Here is a 20,610-nt window from a genome sequence, read left to right as displayed (position 1 = left end):
AGAAAAAGAGAAAAAAAACTGACATATCTCCCATGGAGTGACTGGGTTCATGGAGGGCAGAGAACAAAATTTGTAAAGAAATTTAACATACTGTTTTTTTTTTTGGGAAAAAATTTAACACTGTTAAAACTTAAATCCTATTCAAGTCTCGGACTGGTAATCAGACATGTAATAAAGGCCATGGGGGTATACCAGGAACATAATAAACTTTAGGAGATGCTATTCTGTTATATAACATGAGCCTGAGATTAAACTAGCAAGCGGGAGCTGAAATGGTTCATCCAAATTACCACATAAAACTACTAGAGGATGAAGAGTATTAGTAACCAGCAAAATGCCCTACAGAAGCAAAGAGCAATCTAAGCTTATGCACAAGATTCTTTCACACTTGTTCCTGGACACCGCGAAGAGATTTTTGAAGCACGGCCGCATAGTTACCAAACTGAAAGTCTGAAGGTGGGTGTAGGTCGAAAACATAGGAAGTTGGCCTTGATGCCATCATTGGCTTCTTTGTGCTGAGCTTGTCTGGCAACTCTCCGAAGCTGTTCTCATCAAATGGGAATGACTCTTTAAGGAAGAAAAAGCTATCCCTACCAAACTTCTCCGCCTGGAAAACAATCAAAATAATAGGCTTTCAAAATTCAAAGTACCGTCATATCACACATCACTATAAACCATCACCCTACTATATGTTATTTACAGCAAACCAAAACTATCACACCAACCCATATGTTTCCCAGAGAATAAAGGAAACATGTGAGTGCATGTGCAAACCAATAAAAGGGGAGCTGGTTATTGGTCTTATGACTCTTATCTAATTTCATCATCTTTTTAATTTGTACAGAAATTTAGCAGAACACATGCAGGATGTGAAGAATTTTGCAACATTACTATTACCTGCAGCTGTGAAAACCTGATATTGTTCATGGTGAGAATGACTCGCATTTCCAGGGCATCACCCAACATTCGGATGGCAAGATACTCGAAGAAACTCTGCAAGAGAGTTTTCTGTATTTCCAAATTCTCACTGTAGCTTTCAAAATTAGGAAACCAGAGCACGTACTTAACTTCTTTCCAGGGGATCTGGTTCACTCCTTTGGAAATGATGGTCTGATATGGGTGATGAAGCCCCCACAAAATTTGGATACCCGTCAATGAAGGGTCAAATATGGATGTGTCTGACAAACATGTTGTGGAGATTATTTTGGATGGTTCATAAAAGCTAGCTAACTTTGAGGTAAAATGTAGATTGGTGTCATCCAGTAAAAGAAGGTATCCATCTGAAGAAAAGGAAAACAGATTTAATAGGGACAGAGCTGTAGCTTTGCCATCTTCTGGCAGGCAAAAGTTTGAGCTGGATGAGCTAGATGAGCTGGATGATGTTAGTGATGGACTCTCATTATGAGAAAACATGCATGACTCTCCGTTTCGACAACCCTGTAATAATTGCAAAGGAAATAGATATTATATTACAAGCGAATTCAGCAGTAAGCTAATCAGAATGTTAATATTCATGGAAAATTTTTTCAAAGAATGCTGTCCAGCATAACACAATTTCTCAGATAGGCAGCCCACCGGTGCTTAACAACTGACATTATTCATAAGTTTTTAATTCATACAGAAGTCCAACAAACTCCATACATCTAAAGACGACTATATGTTAATCAAATGTACTATGTAGCAACGCAATGATAAAAATTCTATGATTCTAAATAAAGAGCACACACGACCTGAGAACATGGTGTTCCAATCAATTGTCCACTACAGTAAAATTTGAAGTCTCAATGTAATGCATCACCACGTACTTCTATGAAGACAAACCTCAATAAACCACATAAAAAATTCTATTTTTAAATTTGCTTAACCTTAATAGGAAACTGCATCTTCCAATCTCAACAGTTTATGACTTCATGTTAAAAACTTCACATCGCCCACTAAACAAAACAACTACCAAACAGAAAGGTACACAGACATTTTGAGGGATACATAGAAATGACCAAGTGTGGTACCTTTAGAGTAAAGAAAAATTTGCACTGAGTTCTCTGTCCTTTGAGTGAATGAGAAAACCTGCATTCACTGCCCCATTTGCAGGACCCATTGATAAAATAAATACAAACAGGAGCCTCCCCATCGACATGATAACCGTCACCAACATTTAAACCCTGATTACTCGATGCATCTTCGGTATTCGGTACTCTTATCTGTAATACATGAAAAGTAATGAACAATCAATTTTTGTTACATGAACGCAGGATCAATTTATGGTACACGAGTTACTGATCTACTTTTAAGCTAAGCAAAACACACACAGAATTACATAAGTACGCAGATAGAGGACCTGTTTCACTATCATTGCCAACTTTTTAGCCACATCATTCTGTCGGAAGTGATCTGAAGCAACAAAAGGTACAGCAAAACATTTTGTTGTTTCACCAGATGGCTGAAGATGCCTATCGTCCGTAGCAAGAGCATCTGTATCTCCATTTGGTTGTTGACATGTAAGAATACATGTATGCTCATATTCATACGGATCATAGTAGGATGGTAAGCCATTAGATGTGGACAAAAACTTGGGGCGAAACCGGTGCACTGAATGAAGAATATCTTCATCTGGATGCAAGATACTTGAAAACATTAATGCCACTCTACTATCGTTGAATAATCACAAAGATCCCAGACTGAAATTATAATGAAAATTGCTTGCAAACAAATTACTAGTAAAGATAGTATCATATGCTGATGAAGTAAAATGTACTACATACATATTTCAGAGACATGATTCAGTGATGAGTGCACAAGATTATGGAAAGAGCACCAGTCTTCCATCTTGGGAAGTTCCAATATAGTAGCTTTCATCACATCAAACTGAAGAAGTTGCTTCAAATTCTCAACACGGTGTTTATCCTGCATGGCAACACAAAATATTTAAATAAAACGATACAAATCATCTACACTCAATGGGTTTAGTGAATGTACATGTATAGCAATAGGATTTACAAAAACCTTGAAAACACGTTGCCAAAATTGAAATGCGCACAAGTTTCCCATAAATGCTGTTTCCTTCTTTCCCGTTAGGCCAGTACTGTAATCATCTCCACTAAAGTAGCTATCAGCATATTGTGAACTCTGAATCAAAAAATTAACAAAATCAGAGGTCTATATTCAATCTAACAAACTCATTTTAAAACTACATACATCATACATTTAACAGTTAATACCAGAAGTTCATCTCCAAAAGGACGAAGAATAGGCAGAGGTTGTGTATCCATTAATATGCCCAGAAGAATGCCTTCACGCAGCATTCCAACATCTCCAAACTTAAGTACAAGCACAGAGGCATCAAAAGACAATGAGAAACTGGCCAGCAATCGCCCATAAAATGTAGGCTCATACCGACCCCTTGGAGGTGTTCTTTCCAATGCTTGCATATGAACCAGCAAATTCAACGCGTCTTCAATAACATCAGGAGGTGGTGGATCTAAGGCCTTCTGCAACAAGGCTGGCATCAAAGTTCTTATGTTAGTAGACACAAATTTCTCGGAAAAAGAGTCGATGAACATATGCAACTATGCAAGTATAACACATAGTACACTAGATTCCAAATACCACATAAACTTCTGATCTCAAGTTGAAATTACATCTAACTTGATCTTGAACTCAGAGTAACCTTACAAAAGTAGGCTTCCAACAAGTACAGCATATCTATTACAACCATATCGTATCGTTTAGTTTCTTCAACTTAAAAGGAAAGGACCTATTACTTACTAAATATACTGGACATCAATAGAGAATCTTATGAAATCTTATACCAGGTTCAAAACTCGATATGCATGTGAAAAATGGGTTTCTTTCCACTTAGTGAAGAACCTTCAATCATAGTGATCTGAACCTAATGAATTAAATAACAAAACAGCATACCCTTGGGATCATTAATGGCTTTGGAATCAGAGCAGCAAATGTGAAGCACTTGCATCCTCAATGATAACCTCAGTATAGAGGGACCTTCGTAATCCTCAAGCTGGCCATAAAATGATCGAGTAACCAACCGATAAATCTGGCCATCACATGTTCGACCAGTTCTCCCTTTACGCTGATCAGCCTGCAGCATAAACCAAAAGTAAGAAATCATGTGCAATAAAAGTATCCATCTAGAAAGATTTCATCAGTACCTGAGACTTAGAAACCCAAACAAGGCTTGCACATTCCCTTTTCTCATAAGTGTGCCAGAAGACTTGTAAAGATCGGCATGAATCAATAACGTAAGCCACCTTGGGAATTGTTACTGATGATTCAGCAATGTTTGTGGCCAGTATCACCTGTTCAGATCACTCTATTAAGAACAGGCACAAGTGTGACAAAAATATAATAGCAGAAAATCTTTGGCGCTGGGTGTGGCATCCTACGCATCTCAAACTAACTCGATTGCATCCAGAGTGACAGTCATATCATTTGCATTAGACTCAAGAACATATGTATAGAAAAATAACCACATTAAGAAAAATAATTGATGCAATTAATATCAAACATACTTTACGATGGGATTTCCAGATCTTCATGGTCATGAGAGCTTGTTCAGTATCAATGCTGCTATGTAAAATGTGAACTTTAAAAGATGAACTAAGAGGCTTCAGAAGGAACCATTGCTGCTCCAGGGCATAGTATGTTGGAAGAAAAATCAAAATGCTCTTTTCAATGTCGGGCTCTTGCTCGTGAATATGCAACACCAATTGATGAATAATATTGTGCACTTCAGGCTTCATATCAGCTTTGGCCAATGAAGGACTTGGTCCTGAACAATATGTCAAAGAAAGCGACTCCGAATTGATGTTGAGAAGATCAGTCACCTATTCAGGAAAGGATATGATATTCATCATATATACTATCTAGATGGTGTTCCAGGTAAGATCACATGCAGTTTCAAATAACAAAATCTGGCCCTTTGACCTACGTGGCCCATATTACTATGAGTGAACAGCAATGTCTCTGGAAGTGGAGATGCATTGAACAATGAGTTATACAATAATATCCTTCTAAAGCATATCTAATCAGTACGGCACCATATATAGTTATCAAAAGAAGAAAAGTTTTGCCTCAATTTAGTAAGAGCTTTGGCTTCCATATTTATACCTCCTTTATCGAGACTTTTATACACTTAACTCTATATATATTTTTTTCAGACTTACAAAGTTTCTCCAAAACATATAAACACCATTATCTGGCACACAACACTCTTTTTGTTATCTCCCTTGAATGCATGCCCGTGATTAATTCTCTTGCTTATTTGTGCATAACGGATCAATAACAATAAGAGTACCACAGATGAACAAGAATGCAAAAGGAACATTAATTGAGGCGGTAGTCTTAAATAAACGTAAGAAGTATAGAGCAAAGCGATTAAAAATTCCAGTAAAGAAAAGAGTAATTGCCTCTTCAAGATAAGAAACCCTTTTCTGAAAAATGGTTTTCTGGCCAGAGGTAGAGATTGCAAGCACTTCCACTCGTTCATCCCTGCCAAGATCCTTAAAGTAATCCCTGTACCTATTAATATCAGCAGTTGCAGACATCAACACCACCCTGAGAATTCAAAAAATCTATTAGATCCCCATGTTACTAAAGTCCAAGGAAAGTATCCATACATAACAATTTAAACAGAACCAGACGAGAAAAAGCAAAAACAACTGTGTCAGGTAGGCATCAACCTCAAGTTATTGTTCTTCATCATAAACTGCTTCACACAAACAAGAACAAGATCAGACTCCACAGATCTTTCATGCACTTCATCGAGAACAATGACCTTGTAATCAAGCGCATGCATCCCCTTGTCCCGCATTTCATCCAGTAAAACTCCAGCAGTTTTAAAAGCAATCACTGATCTGCACAATCACAAAAGGAAATAAAACCATCAGGCATCAGCACACCACGCAAACAGCTTCCAACAATAAATTAACATCTCTGATTGAGCATGGATCATTATGCACCTTGGTGACAAGTGCTTTGAGTGGCCTATGTGATATCCAACCTCTCCACCAAGCTCACTATTACGAGCTTGTGCAACCATTTTTGCAACAGCTACTACCGCAAACCTCCTAGGCTGTGTACATAGAATTGGCTTCACATTCGCTTCCAGAAGAAACTGCGGTATTTGCGAGCTTTTCCCTTTGATTTACATAAGTAACAAGTAATCAGAAAACAAACAAAACAAGAAATGTACACAATAGGAAACCAAACGGCGCATAACGGCAAATACACAACGGAGCATGAAAAAATTTCTCGGCCACAAAACATCGCATAACGGCGAATACACGACGGAGTATTACAATTTTTCACGGCAACAAAACAGCACATAACGGCAAATACACAACGGAGTATCAAAAATTGTCTCGGCAACAAAACATCGCATAAAGGCAAATACACGACGGAGTATTAAAATTTTCACGGCAGCAAAACAGCGCATAACGGCAAATACACAACGGAGTACTACTACTACAGTAAAGTTCATCTCTAATAAAACGGTTCAGGCAGTAGAGAAGCTAAAACCGCAACAACGAAGAGTAAGAGAGTAAGAAATGTACCGCAACCGGTCTCGCCGACGATGAGAGTGACGCGATTCTCGAGGATTTTCTCGACGATTTTCTCCCGGAGAGCCATCACCGGAAGGTCCGAGAATTTGGACGATGCAAATGTCGACGAGTGCGCAGAGCTGCACGACGACGTTGGGGACGTCGGAGACGCCATTATCACAACCCCTCTCTCTGTCTGTCTCTCTCTCTCTAACAACGAAAACTGTGAGAGAGGCTTGGAATTTTGGGAATGAGTAGTACCGCTTTTGGTGTGGAAAAAGCGAAGGGAGTTAGTCGCTCAGGTCACTCCCGCCTCGGTCCTTCTTTGGGGAGCAAAAATCGGAGACGGTGAGGTTCACGTGGGCTTGAGAAGGTATGGCGTTAGGGACTCGTGAAGACTTTTGAGTCAATGGTATTTCTGTTTATCTTTGACTTTTGCCTAGTTTGGACCAATCGTGTGAGGGTTTAGGGCACGTAAGATGGACGCGGGTTACTTGGGATCGCCTCAAGACCTTCCTTAGCACGCTAATTTTGGAGGCATGGGTCCCGGTTTTGGGCACTGTAGGAATCTCTGTTGCGGGTTGGGGCCCCTGGGTGCGTGTATTTGGACGTGGGTTTTCGACAGTAATCGATGACCTCATAATTGAAATGGAAAGGATGATCGTATTGAGGATTTGGCTAGGCTACCATTTCTTTCTATAGAATTTTGCCATAATTAAGTTTCCTTGGTTTGATATTGGAGATTTTGACCATTTTTAGGGTTGGCATTTGGCATTGGCAGCAACTTCTTCGTTGTTCTTGAAGTTTGACGTTCAATCTGCTATCAAATGCATAGTAGTTATAATAATTGTAGTAGAGAACTCGTATTTAATGAACATTTAGTCAAATATTTATGTAAAATTGAAATTCGTAAGGTTTATAAAAGAATATTCGAGAAGTTTAAGTAGATTACATCTCTTGCAAATTGTGTAATATGACCGTTTAGTCGTACTATGTGCTCTTGTACTCTACATGTGGGAGTTTGAGATCTTCTTTTGGCTCACTTCTCGTCTTCTTCTTAAAATTAATATAGTTCTCGTTCACATAATTATTTAAAATATAGTGTAATACTTATTCCTGTAAATAGCACGTGACAACATATAATGTTCTACTTATATGATGTATGATATGGAAACATGAGTGCAATACTACTCATGGAAAAAACAAAAATAAAAATGGAATGAAAAAAGATATAGTTGGAGAAATTTAATATGTTATCAAAACAACTTGCTTTGCCGGTGGGTCTTTAGCCACCACAGTGGAAGCTTTCCACCTACCACCAACAAAAACAAAAAAAGAATGAAAAAGATATAGTTGGAGAAATTTAATAATGTTCAAGTAAAACTCTAATTTGTGTTTGGCCCAAATTCTAGGTTACTTGACCTAGTGGTAATAGGGTTTAATTAGAAGAATCTAGAGATTATTTTTCCTTGTATGATTCAGACTCTATGCATTGTAATACTCTATATAAAGAGGCCCCTATTATCAATGAGAATACACGGCGATTTCCTCTCAATTTCTGATTCCCTAAAACACGTTATCAGCACGAGCCCTAACCCTAGCCCTAAAAACCAAATCCCTCGCAGCTCCTACGCGCCCCTGCGCTCGCTGCTCCCCGCGAGCGTACCCTGCATCTGCTGCCCCTGCAACCGCACGCTCGCTCGCTGCCCTCGTGAACGCTAGCCTTCCCCACAGCGACCTCGCGACTCCGCGATTCAGCGACCCCCGCGACTCCGCGACCACGCTGCAATCCTACAAGTCTGCTTGCTTGCACTAGGACTGAAGCTCGTCTCCAATCCTACGACAAGGACCAAATACGTTATGCAATCCTAAGAGGTATGTTTTACTAAAAGTTCCCGTTTTTGAGTTTTTCCTCTTTTTCTCTTCTTTTCTCGGGGACTTGCAACCTCCCTTCTTCTACCCCCCCCCTTTTCTTCTTCATAGGGGAGACCAAAAAGCCAAACTGTGGGGGTTCGTGCTCATTCTAAGCTTGGAGCTTGTAGGGTCCTCCAAACTTAGAGTTTGTTGAGAAGAAAACGATTGACCACATACATCGTTGTTTCGATCTAATCCAAAACCCCTCTTGGAATCAGATTTTCTTGGAAGTGACTACGCTCATAAATTTTATAGTTTTTCATGGTAGCCTTTTTCACTCTGAAACTAACCCTAATCTTGGGTTGTTTTTCAGGATGAGTAACCTGAATAAGTTGAACTTTATTCCACTAGAGACAACTGGCGCAGGATACCATAGGTGGGTCCGAGATGTGCGCCAACATCTTAAGGCTGATGGACTTCTGGAAACCATCCAAGAGCCTAGTCAGAACGTGCTCTCCATTGAGCAAGCTACTGTTTTTGAAGAAAATCAAGCTAAAGCCATAATTCTCATGACAAGGCACATGAATGACGCGCTCCAAAGTGAGTACCTCAATGAGGAAGACCCCAGAAAACTATGGGTGGAACTTGAGCAGCGATTTGGCAACGTTCGTGACTCCCTGCTTCCTGATTTAGAAGTGAGATGGCATAGCCTCCGCTTTTGTGATTTCAAGTCTGTGCTTGATTATAACTCGGAAGCTATTCGTATCAAGTCTTTGATGGAGTTTTGTGGCAAAACCATAACTGATACGATGTTGATCGAGAAGACTCTCTCTACCTTCCCCGTCTCTGCACTGATGATTTCAAAGAATTATCGGATTGATGTGAATGCATGACGTATCACAAGATTTCATGAGCTCATTGGCGCCATGAACGTAGCTGAGAAGCACGACAATATCCTTGTGAAGAACTATAATGCTAGACCCGTGGGAACCAAGTCTATTCCAGAGTCTAATTATAGTTGCGCCCCTAAGGGAGGGCGCCAGGAGTGAAACCCTAAGGAAAGGGATTATTCTAGACTTTCTAGTCCATATTCTTGCCCCAAAGAGGAAGGAAACCGCCAAGATAAGCGTGCACGGAACCGTAGAGGTCAACGTGTGAAGAGAGAAAGAGGCAGTGCCTCCGGCTATGGTGGTGGCGCCACCAAGGATCATAGCCGTCCCCAACGCGCTCTAAGCGCGCCTCGATCAAGGGAGTCTGACCATGATGATGCTTGTCTTCGGTGTGGAGCGTCCGGACATTGGGCTAAAGCATGTAATGAACCCCAAAATGTTGCTAACGCGTACAAGACGTATCGTGAAGCAAGGGAAGCAAATTACAAATTAGCAAGAAGATCAAGATGACGATCTCGCTCTAAGGGTTGAAGACTTCAAAGGCCAAGATCCAGAGACTGGCGATTTTGATTAAGTCCTTCTATTTTCCAAGAGATGTAATAGGCAATTGTCATATATGTTTGTAGTAGATGCTAATGGTTTAGTATTTCTTCAAAGTAGGCTCACCCAAAGTAAGTGTGATGTCTAGGAAGGTTCTGAGATTAGTGGTACTTAAGCGAGCCTTGCTCCACCGACATCTCTCTACTCACCTGGTCACATTTATTTTGGAATTACCGAAAGAAGTTAGACGACTACCATTATTTTGCATTAGCTAGCATTTTGGATTAGATTTTCTTTCGTCAAAGAGACAATGATGTAACTCCGTTGGCTTATGAATAAAATTCCGAGTTCTTTTCATTATGACTCCATTTTAATTCTGAGCATATTACTTTGTGACTACGATGGCTGTGCCATCAGTATTAATTCAAGGACATGGAATAGCCCAAGTTCCCCTTGCCAAATGGCACCCTGATTACTGTCACAGAAACTCTCTACGCTCCTAGGGCAAATCGCACCTATGGATATCCAACGGATTCCATGCGAAAACGCATGTAGAGAACGAAAATGAGTTCCTTTGCAATATCCCTAATGATTGCGAACAAAGACGCATCTTAGAGAAGTTTATGTGTCTCTCTAATGGACTCTATGTCACTATTCGAGCTATTAATCCAATAAAAGTTATGAGAGAAGATCTCTTGGATTTAGACACATATTGGCTTTGTCATGATAGGATAGGTCATCGTAGTCATGAAATGATGATCCGTCTACTAAAGACTTCACATGGACATCCTTTCTTTCGAGCAAAACGAAGCATGAATCAAAAGTTGATTCCTGGACTAAGTGTGACCGCCGTCGCTGCCGTCCACCACCAACCTAGGGCTGGCATAGTCCTTATCCATGACGCCATGGATAGCGTACATCATGGTGATGACGCCCCAGGTGATGTAGCAACCACCAACTTTGCTTCAAATAGCGTTTCAGAAGCTCAGGCCCAACCAAAATCCTCATCGGTTACTTCTAAAGCCTCTCGCTCGTTTTACAAAGCCCGTTCCTTAGGGAAACTAGGACTGAGACCGTCCTATGTAAAGGATATGACAATACTCATTTTGTTCTTACATAGAACCCATGGGGATTCTATGGACTAAATCAATCAACTTGCAGACATTTAAATATCTCATGATATTGGTTGACACGCAAACACGCTGGTCACGTGTCATGCCATTGTCCACTTGTAATGCTGCTTATGCTACACTCTTAGCACATATCATATGACAACTGGCTCACTCCCCGAATCATCCTATTCAGTCAATTGGATTTGACTATGCTAGTGAGTTTACATCGAAGAGTACTTTCGATGGTTATTGCATTGAGACTGATGTTAGGCATCATATTCCCATGCGCACACCCAAATGGTCTCGTGGAAACGACTACGATGGTAGTCCGGACATTGGTAATGCGCACCAACCTCCTTATATCCGCTTGGGGTGATGCAATATCACATGCAGCTATACTAATTCGTCTACGACCCACCACAACTCAATCTACCTCTGCGTTACAGCTAGTGACTGGGTACAAGAATCGTACTTACGCATATTTGAGTATGCCAGTTATGTGCCAATTGCGCCGCCACAATGCTCTATGATGGGTCCTCACAAACGAATGAGCAACTCAGTTGGATTTGAGACTCCAACAATCGTCCGCCACTTAATGCCCTTGCATGGCGATCTCCTTACCGCTAGAGCGGATGTCACTTTGATGATACAGTCTTCCCGTCGTTAGGGGGAGATAAGAACACAGATGTTCAACAGGAACGACAAGAATTGTCGTGGTCTGTCCCCACTATGTCTCATCTCGATCCCTACTAAAATGATGAGATCACACATCTGTTGCAAATATGCCTGCAAGGAAGTACGTCCCTACGAGAGGACGTAGCGCCACCCTACACGGAGGTAGGCATGGCGCCAAAGCCAAAGAGAGTGGCACTCTGGCGTTACAGGCCATGGCCCCAGCTAGGAAGCGTGGGATGCCCGTGGGTTCGAAGGATACTTTGGCACATTCCAATCCTTTGATCATCAAGACTCAAAATCCGTCTCATGAGAATCTTCCGGGTTATGGTTATCGTTAGGGGACGCCTCAACGTCAGAACCTATTCCTGAGAATATAGAGCTCAATGAAACTTACACTAGTGTACATGAGACGTGGGATAGAAACTCCATCATAATTGATGATGTAGTTGCGCATGAGTTTGTGGAGTCAGATGATATCGAACCACGCTCCGTTGATGAATGAATGCCAACGTAGAGAGATTTGGCCTAAATAAAAAGATGCGATCCAGGTTAAGTTGGATTCTCTAACGAAGAGGAAGGTTTTTGAGCCAATGATGCCAACACCTCCTAACATAAAACCTATTGACTAATGGGTCTTCGTTAGAAAGCGTGATGAGAAAAAGAGATGACAATCTCGCCTTATGACGCAAGGCTTCTCATAAAAACGCCCTGGAATCGACTACGATGAGATATATTATCTCGTAATGGATGTCATTGCACTCCACTACCCTGTCAGTTTGGTAGTTTCCAAATAACTGAACATGCAGCTTACAAATGTGGTCACTACGTATCTCTATGGGGATCTAGATACGAAATACATAAAGGTTCATGGTGAACTTCATTTACCCAAGTCTAGTGGCTCTAGACCACGGAGCGCATTTACAAAGAGGTTGAAACGCTCACTAAAATGACTACTTGATTGGGAAGGGATATGCCCACGCGTTTCCATAACAAGTTTCGGATTCTATCGCGGTTCATGTTGGACATGATCTTCATTAGAAGCCCTTAAAGAGTTAAGGGAAACCGCTAAACACTTGAAATCCGAGTTTGAGATGAAGGATTTTGGGAGAACACGATTATGCCTCGGTTTGGAACTTGAGCACCGTGTTGATAGACACTTAGGCATTTTGACAAGGTCAAGCCTTTAAGCACCCCCATGATCGTTCGTAGTCTTGATCTTGAAAAGAATCTTCTTCGTTCAAAGGATGATGACGAAGATGTGCTAGAGGCAGGAGTGCCTTACTTGAGTACAATAGGCGCATTATTGTACTTAGCTCAATGCACAAGACTGGACATCTCATTTGCCATGAACTTGTTAGCTAGATATAGCTTTGCGCCAACGCGACGCCATTAGATTTGGTGTAAAAGATATCTTTCAGTACTTGAGATGCACGATTGATATGGGCTTGTTCTATCCCAATAGAAAGATGATGGATTCGGACCCATCCACTACAAAAAAGAATTCAATTAGCTTCACTTTTTTGCGTCGGCGTGTAATAGCCGTCGCGAAAGGTGGATATTTCGCTTCGGCAAATTCACCCCGTCGCAAAGACACTAATCCCGTACGACGGCAAAACAACCCCGTCGCAAAAACACCAATCCCGTACGACGGCAAAACATCCCCGTCGCCATAAAACAAAGTGTTTGCTACTGCGTAACTACGCCGTCGCATATTAGAGGGCAAAAGAGAATTAAACTCTGAAAATTTTCTCTTTGGGTCAGCCTCTCTTCCGCTCTCAACGTACTTCTCTTCCGCATCAGATCTATTCAGAGTACCAAAGTCACAAATACATGCATCTTGTCTCTGGGTAAGATCGGTTATAACCTAGATCTCGTCATATCAAATCCAATCCAGATCTGGTATTTCCTTCTTCTCCAGATTCTCCGCTCTATCTAAGCTATATTTTGATATATGGAGCTTCATTTTGAAGAGTGAGAAACAGAGAAGAGAGACCCGTAAGAGATTGGTTCCGGTTTGAAATTGGAAGGCACATCAGCTCTGCCAGGGGCGGATCCGGCCCAGGCTGGGTAGGGCTCAAGCCCTACCGGGATTTTTAGGTCTCGAACAGCCCGAAGGCCCGAACTCAATCCTCCATTCCTCTTTCCTCCTCGAGTCCTTGGAGAGTTGGAGCACGCCGGCACTCCCCTACCGTCCAGCAAGGCAGCAACCAGTCTCCGCCTCCAGCCTCCAGCAACCCTGATCTCTCTCTCCTTCCCCGAGTCTCCGTTTTCTTCTGCTCCTCGGCGACTGGCGACTGGCGACGGATCGGTCGGCTCCTCGCGACCTTGCCTCCTCCAGTCTTCAATTCTTGATAAGTTCTTCTCATCATCTGGAGTTGTGCACTTCTGCTGTTCTGGGTGACTGGGTGAGCATCATATGATTCATTTCGTATATTGGGAATCCATCATAATATATTGATCTAATTGGTCATTTGATCTTGTGACTTGTTGAGTTGTTGGTAATGGTATAGACAATAGACCGTAGCCTTGATTCCTTGAATTGTTGAAATGGGTTGATTTCGGATTTCCATTTTTTAGTTGATGTTGAATCTTGAATTGAATGAATTCTTGATGAGTTGATGGTATAACCGTATAATTGGAATGGGTTGATTTTGGATTTCCATTTTCCAGTTGATGTTGAATCTTGAATTGAATGAATTCTTGATGAGTTGATGGTGTTGTATAATTGGAATGGGTTGATTTCGGATTTCCAGTCAAAATGATATAATTGGGTATTCTTGATGGTATAATTGCAATGGCTTGAATCTTGAATTATTGATGGTATAATTGCAATGGGTTGATTTCTGATTAGGTGATTAACTGGTTGAAATGGTCAATTGCAGATTCATGATAAGCAGTGAGGTCAATTGCACTCTCTCAGGTACTTACATATTCTCCCTCTTTCTGCATTTTGGGGTTTCATATTGTTTTTCTTTTAGCTGAATCTGGGGTTAATCTCTTGCCTAAGATTCATGTTTAGTATATGGTTTAAATTTATGCTTGTTTGGTTTATATTTCACAAACCCATAAGCATGCCTATTTGAAACATTGCAGGACACTAAATCAGTAATGCTTTACAATATGTTAGATTTCAATAGTTAAGTTTTTTTTCATATGGAAATTGTGCTTTCTCCTATGTTATTAAAAATGAAAAATGGAATTACAATGGTTCTCTTGCTCTTTACATGTTCAGTTAGCTGCTTTGGTAGAATGATACTGAGGAAGGTGTCAATTTTCAACAACCTCTGCAAAGTTTTGGTTATTTTTCTTGATTAAAGAGGAAGGTACTAATTTGAGAGGTGATTCTTGTTTTTTGTAGAGATTCACTAGGGTTTTAAATTCAGATTTTGCTATAGATGAAGTGCATATATAGATTGTAATGGATTTTGATTTAACTGTCGAACAATATCAGGATAAGATAGATTGTAATTTTGTACGTCTATTGTCCTTTTGGTGTATTTGAGGTGTTTCTCTGATTCTTTACATTGTATCCTAATTCAATTTTTCTTTTAATTATCCTGTTGGTTAACTAAATAAATTTTGATCAGGTGATGGGAAATAATGATGTACCTATTGAGGAAGAGAAGCAGGTCTTAGTCAACCTTGTTGTAGTCAAGGAAAATGAGGTATTTTAAATTCATGTAGTGATTGGCATATTTGTCAGTTTTGTAGGGAAATCAGATTCTTTAACTGTTGTTTGCACATGTTTGTGCACTTCAATTTGATTTCTAAAGTATTTTGTTTTTCTTGACTTTTGTAAAAAAGTAGTACGGGTGCTGAAAAGTATTGGTTAACTAAATTATTCAAACGTGATTGCAGTGATTCAAGTGGAAAATGAAAGTTTGGAACTGCAAAATTTCCAAACTGATATCATGTTCATTGTTTTCCAATTGCTTATCAGTTTGGTGTCAAACTCTCCCTTTTCTTTTCCTACCCTCCCTCTGCCCCAAAATCTCATTGTACTCATTACTATCTTCTTTGCTTATGAAGCTTAGCCTTCTTACATGATTTATTATCACTTCTTTAGTATGTCTCATGGATCTATATGTTAATCGTACAGCAATATGAGTTTTCTTCATTTCGGCCATATCAAAAGAATCGAAAGTGATTGAGAAAATCATAGCAGGAAGGGACTGTTTGATTGTCTTGGCCACTGGAAGTGCCAAGTCTTTGTGGTAAGAGTTCCCTCTAATTCCTTGTGTAGCTGAGAATGAACCAAAAAGGTAGGAGTCAGAAGATTATTGATTGTCTTTATAAAATTGTGGATAAGTGCGTGAGAGCTCTTATCATATTATAAGTCTATTGGAATTTTGGAATAATGAGTCTTATTTTGTGTAGTATAAAAAGATCTTCATTAATCGATTACATATGTATCGAGACAAATGATAATTAGCTGGTACTTAGTCCTTCTCAGTAGTATTTCCTTGACATTGGACCCATCAAAACTTTGGAGCAGATAGCTGATTTCACTACAAAAAAGAATTCAATTAGCTTCACCAATTCTTGATAATTATCATTACTCTTCTGAGTTGGATTCCTTATTAGTGCATGTATAGCCTTTAGATTTTATGTTTATGGATGCATATAACATCAACTTTGATGCAATCAGAAGCCGATGATGGGTATAGGTGGACTGTATGATGTTTATGTTTGCGAACGTTAATGTGTCAATAACTATATCAGCACTCCTAGCTTTCCGTCACTTTTATGGTGCTCGGGCTTGTCCTCATAATGTGGTTCCTTCAGGCTATGATTCCCTTCTTGGAAATGTTTGAGCCCCAAAAAACCCATGTATAGCCATCATTGCTTGTATAAATAATTAAATATAAGTATAAAAATGTAGCTTTCAGGTTCTTTTTCTAATTACTTTGTCAACACTGTTTTTTAAATAGCTTATTGTTTGGGCAGCAACAAGAGAAAAGTCAATTGCTTGGATGAAAAGAGCTCTTACCAACACTATTATAACAGGTAATATTGAAGTTCATTGTAGAAATAATTCATTTTTATATACTTTATGTCGGTATGTACACTTTTTATGAAAAGAAAATTTGTTTGAGCCAATTGAATTTACAACCGAAGCGACAAGTTTTGCTATTGGTTTTTTATTTCTTATATTTTAATTAGAACTTTTGTTTACTGTTACAGTACGTATAGCATGCTTTCCTAAAGTTAGTGAATCACTGTCAGAGTCTAACATGCTTTCCTATGGCAGTAACAATTTGCATGATTCATTTACAACTTTGATAAGTTCTACCAACTTGTTGATACTTTACTCTTGGAAACTTAACAATTGAAACACAAACAAACAATACATGTAACTGTAGTTGCTTTGAACCAGCAATTTTACTAGCAGCAGCCAATACTGCATCTGATTTTTTTCCTTCGTTAGTCTATCTAATGTTTCCTTTCTCAGAAGATAGACAAATGAATTGCATAGGGATTATATACTGCATCTGATTTGTACTCAGTTTATTACAGTGGGAGTCCAGTTTTGCGACAAGGAAGAACATATATCAAGGTCTGCATTGGCTATTTTCCATGTCTAGGAGAAAGAGATTGAGAGGAAGAAGTTGGAGGTGAGAGACAGGGTTCAGGCTCAGCTGGGACGAGTTGAAGAAGCAACTAGGTGCTTAGCTGACATGCACGAAGCAAGTAAACTGCGATTGCCACTAAATCATGATATTGTCCAGGTTTAAAGCGTCCATTATGTTTCACAGCATCTTCAAGTTCTTGGGAGGTCCCGGCAAGGCTTATCTTGAAGTATAGGAAAAAAAAACTACCTTGTATTATCTTGTAAACTCATGTATAAGAGCTTCATTTCCTTTGTGACAGTCATGAGAAAAATTAACATGCAACATTCCATTTTCAATATGCTTAATTCCATTTTGTACAGCTATTATCCACCCAAAAAAAAAAAAAAAAAAAAAAATCCAGCATGCCAGATTTTTTTTATTATTCATAAATAAACTTTAGCGATGGCAAAATTGCCGTCGCAAAGCTTTGGTAGTGGTCGATGGCGTCGCCATGGATATTTGCTACGGCATTTTTCAGTAGCAAAATTCTTGCGATGGCAAGGTTTGCCGTCGCTATTAAGCTTGCGACGGCGCAATTGCCGTCGCAAATGCCAATGGCGACGCCCTCAACGACATCGGCGCAATTGCCGTCGCCTAGCCGTCGCCATTGGTCTTTTGCGACGGCAATTTCACTTTCCGCGACGACACAACGCCGTGGCAATTTGAATTTTTTTTTGTAGTGCATCACACACCAGGAACGCCGCCAACACTGGCCTGCGTCCTCTATCCGGAAGGTTTTGCTGATATTGGGTATCTCTCTGACCCACATAAAGGTCGTTCCCAAACTGGTTAAATGTTCACCATAGGAAAAGACCGTGATATCTTGGAGGTCTACAGAGCAGACCTTAGTCACTATATCTTCGAACCATGCAGAGATTATTACTTTTCACGAAGTGGTTCGTGAATATATATGGATTGGATCCATAGTTACGCATGTTCGAACAATTGTGGTTTGAAGTCTACCTCAGATGAGCCTACACAAATGAAGCAAGGTTACATCAAAAGCGACAACACCAAGCATAATCAGCAACAACAGACTCTCCTCAAGATCAAAGTGAACTAGGTTCAATCTGAGGACAGTATGACAGACTTGCTCACTAAGTCATTACCTAAATTCCACTTTCGAGAAACATGTTGGTAGCATCGTTTGCGGAAGTTATCCGAACTCCCATGACCGTTGTCATCAGGGGGAGATGCAGACATCAGGGGGAGGTGTCTACATGTATGGTCTCGAAACGTGAAGGGTGTGTTGTGCTCTTTTTCCCCTTCGACCAAGGTTATTTTTGTCCCACTGGGTTTTTGTTACTCGGCAAGGTTTTTAGCGAGGCAACAAGAGAAGCATCACGTTTGGGCAATACAAGGGGGAGTGTACGTTCAAGTAAAACTTTAATTTGTGTTTGGCCCAAACTCTAGGTTACTTGACCTACTGGTAATAGGGTTTAATTAGAAGAATATAGAGATTATCTTTCCTTGTATGATTCAGACTCTATGCATTGTAATCCTCTATATAAAGAGGCCATTATTATCAATGAGAATACACAGCGATTTCCTCTAAATTTCTGATTTCCTAAAACAAATAAGGAGTAGTTCTATATACACAACCCTTCTTTCTAAATACACATCCCTATTTCTCTCAATTTTTTTGGAAAAATTAAATTCCTTTAAGACCCTTACAATAATTAGAAAAAAAAAATATATATATATAGGATTTTTCTCAGGTAAGGATGTCCTTAGTTTTTCTTATGGAACGGATTTACTGTTTTCACCCACTTTCCGATCACATTTTCACATCTTAACCGTTCAGTTTTTAGGTCCTAATGTATGGATCACCTCTGCAAAATTTCAGCCAAATTGGTGATCGTTAAGGCGTTCAAAACTGCAATTTACACGAACGAACCGAATCTGTCGAACTGGAACCGTTCGTTTACATTGTTGTAATTTGCAGTTTTGGATGCCTTAATGATCACCAATTTGGCTGAAATTTTGCAGAGGTGATCTATACATTAGGACCTAAAAACTGAACGGTTAAGATGTGAAAATTTGATCGGAAAGTGGGTGAAAACCGGAAATTCGTACCTAAGAAAAACTAAGGACATCCTTAGTGTAGCCGGACTATATATGTATGATGTTGCGTACTTGCGTTGACGATGACGGAGGAACCCCAACAAGGATGCATATTTTCTTTTTCCACTAAAGCCTATCTTAGATATTTAGATTATTTTCTTAAACTTCTGTCATTATTCTAGGTGTTCTTCCTTACCCACCTTAAAAGTTAAAGCTTCTTTATCAAATACATACATTGTTGGTTATGTTATACATATATGAGAACAACCCAACCCAGCCGTGAACAAAAACCACTGCATGTTGATTTTGGTTTCAGGTGGTAGAAACTTGCAAGCAGCCACTATAATCTATATATAAGACAGAAAACATATATACAGAGAGCAAGCCATTAAGCCCTTGGAACCTGGAAGATCAATCCATTGCAATTTCACCACATTCTACATTTCTCAATCTGAGGCAGAGATCTAGGATGACCTTGCCTTCGCTCCAACGGATGCATCTCTCTTCAGCAAGGCAGTTTAGGCTTGTTTATCAGTCTTGTACCTTAATTTCTTATTATTGGATTTGGTAGTTTGTGACTAAATTTTCTAAAACTGATTTATTCATACCATGAGACATTGACAATTTAATGTTACATGCAAAGTTATTAATTACCAAATTTTAGGAGATTATGATTTTTATTAAGATTGCTTTCTATTTTTATGATCAAAGCCCATCATGACCCTTACATATCATTTTGCTGCCAATTAGGGGCAGACAAAAAGATGTGTTAATACCCACATTGCTACATAGAACTAGGTCACACATTTGACATTAAATACATTGAAATAACATGAATGTACCGATGTACTTCAAGAGATTCACTAGAAGCATGAAAAGCGCATAGATCCCTAAAAAACTTAGGAATTATTGAAAGTAAACTAAGCTATGTTAAGCCTAAAACAACCAGGCCTAATTTACTCGGGCCCAAATGAGAACAACCAAAGGACAATTCCACCTAAACCCTAGCAAACCGCCCCAAATCTGGCCCAGGACATCATCTTAATCAAGTGTCGCTGCCCCTTGTCGCTTCGTCCAGCACTGCCACAGCTTTTGTCGTTGCTGCTTCCCGAAAAGAAAGTAAAATATATTTTTCTATTCATAATGGACTAATGAATTGACACTGTTAAATGTAAAAATAAAATTTATATAATTATCGTAAGTAAAATTAATTTTGCTTTATTACCAAGTGATTTAGAATATGATTGCCTGAGTGATCAAGAGTCACTTGGGTGATGAGCTTTTGTACATTTTACGACTTACG

General features: G+C 39.6%; 1 protein-coding gene and 1 long non-coding RNA gene across 2 annotated transcripts; one reads left to right on the top strand and one right to left on the bottom strand.

The window, feature by feature from the left end:
- Positions 1–187: 187 nt before the first annotated feature.
- On the bottom strand, positions 188–6,845 carry LOC133741203 (DExH-box ATP-dependent RNA helicase DExH8). The gene is made up of 14 exons (XM_062169140.1): positions 6,573–6,845; positions 5,979–6,156; positions 5,700–5,873; positions 5,427–5,574; positions 4,530–4,844; positions 4,170–4,316; positions 3,919–4,099; positions 3,219–3,499; positions 3,004–3,126; positions 2,763–2,904; positions 2,339–2,610; positions 2,010–2,201; positions 898–1,437; positions 188–607 (listed from the first exon to the last, which is right to left on the bottom strand). Exons 1-14 carry the CDS (start codon positions 6,733–6,735, stop codon positions 383–385), a joined length of 3,081 nt encoding a protein of 1,026 aa, XP_062025124.1. The 5' UTR covers positions 6,736–6,845; the 3' UTR covers positions 188–382.
- Positions 6,846–13,942: 7,097 nt separating this feature from the next.
- On the top strand, positions 13,943–17,520 carry LOC133741114 (uncharacterized). The gene is made up of 5 exons (XR_009861608.1): positions 13,943–14,036; positions 14,514–14,551; positions 15,219–15,296; positions 15,731–16,638; positions 17,139–17,520. It is a non-coding gene; the product is annotated as an uncharacterized LOC133741114 (long non-coding RNA).
- Positions 17,521–20,610: the final 3,090 nt, after the last annotated feature.

The sequence above is a fragment of the Rosa rugosa genome, chromosome 3 (genome assembly GCF_958449725.1).
Source record: "Rosa rugosa chromosome 3, drRosRugo1.1, whole genome shotgun sequence".
Taxonomy (NCBI): Eukaryota; Viridiplantae; Streptophyta; class Magnoliopsida; order Rosales; family Rosaceae; genus Rosa; species Rosa rugosa.
Note: the sequence above shows the minus strand (reverse complement) of the source record. Positions and strands in the feature narration are given on the sequence as shown.

What these genes read in the sequence shown, in the direction of transcription:
- LOC133741203 (XM_062169140.1), bottom strand. Translation starts at nt 6,735, where the DNA reads ATGGCGTCTCCGACGTCCCCAACGTCGTCGTGCAGCTCTGCGCACTCG. An exon ending in TCTGGAAATCCCATCGTAAA is followed by an intron (nt 4,317 to 4,529) that starts GTATGTTTGATA and finishes TGATCTGAACAG; the next exon opens with GTGATACTGGCCACAAACAT. An exon ending in TTTGGCAACGTGTTTTCAAG is followed by an intron (nt 2,905 to 3,003) that starts GTTTTTGTAAAT and finishes GTTGCCATGCAG; the next exon opens with GATAAACACCGTGTTGAGAA.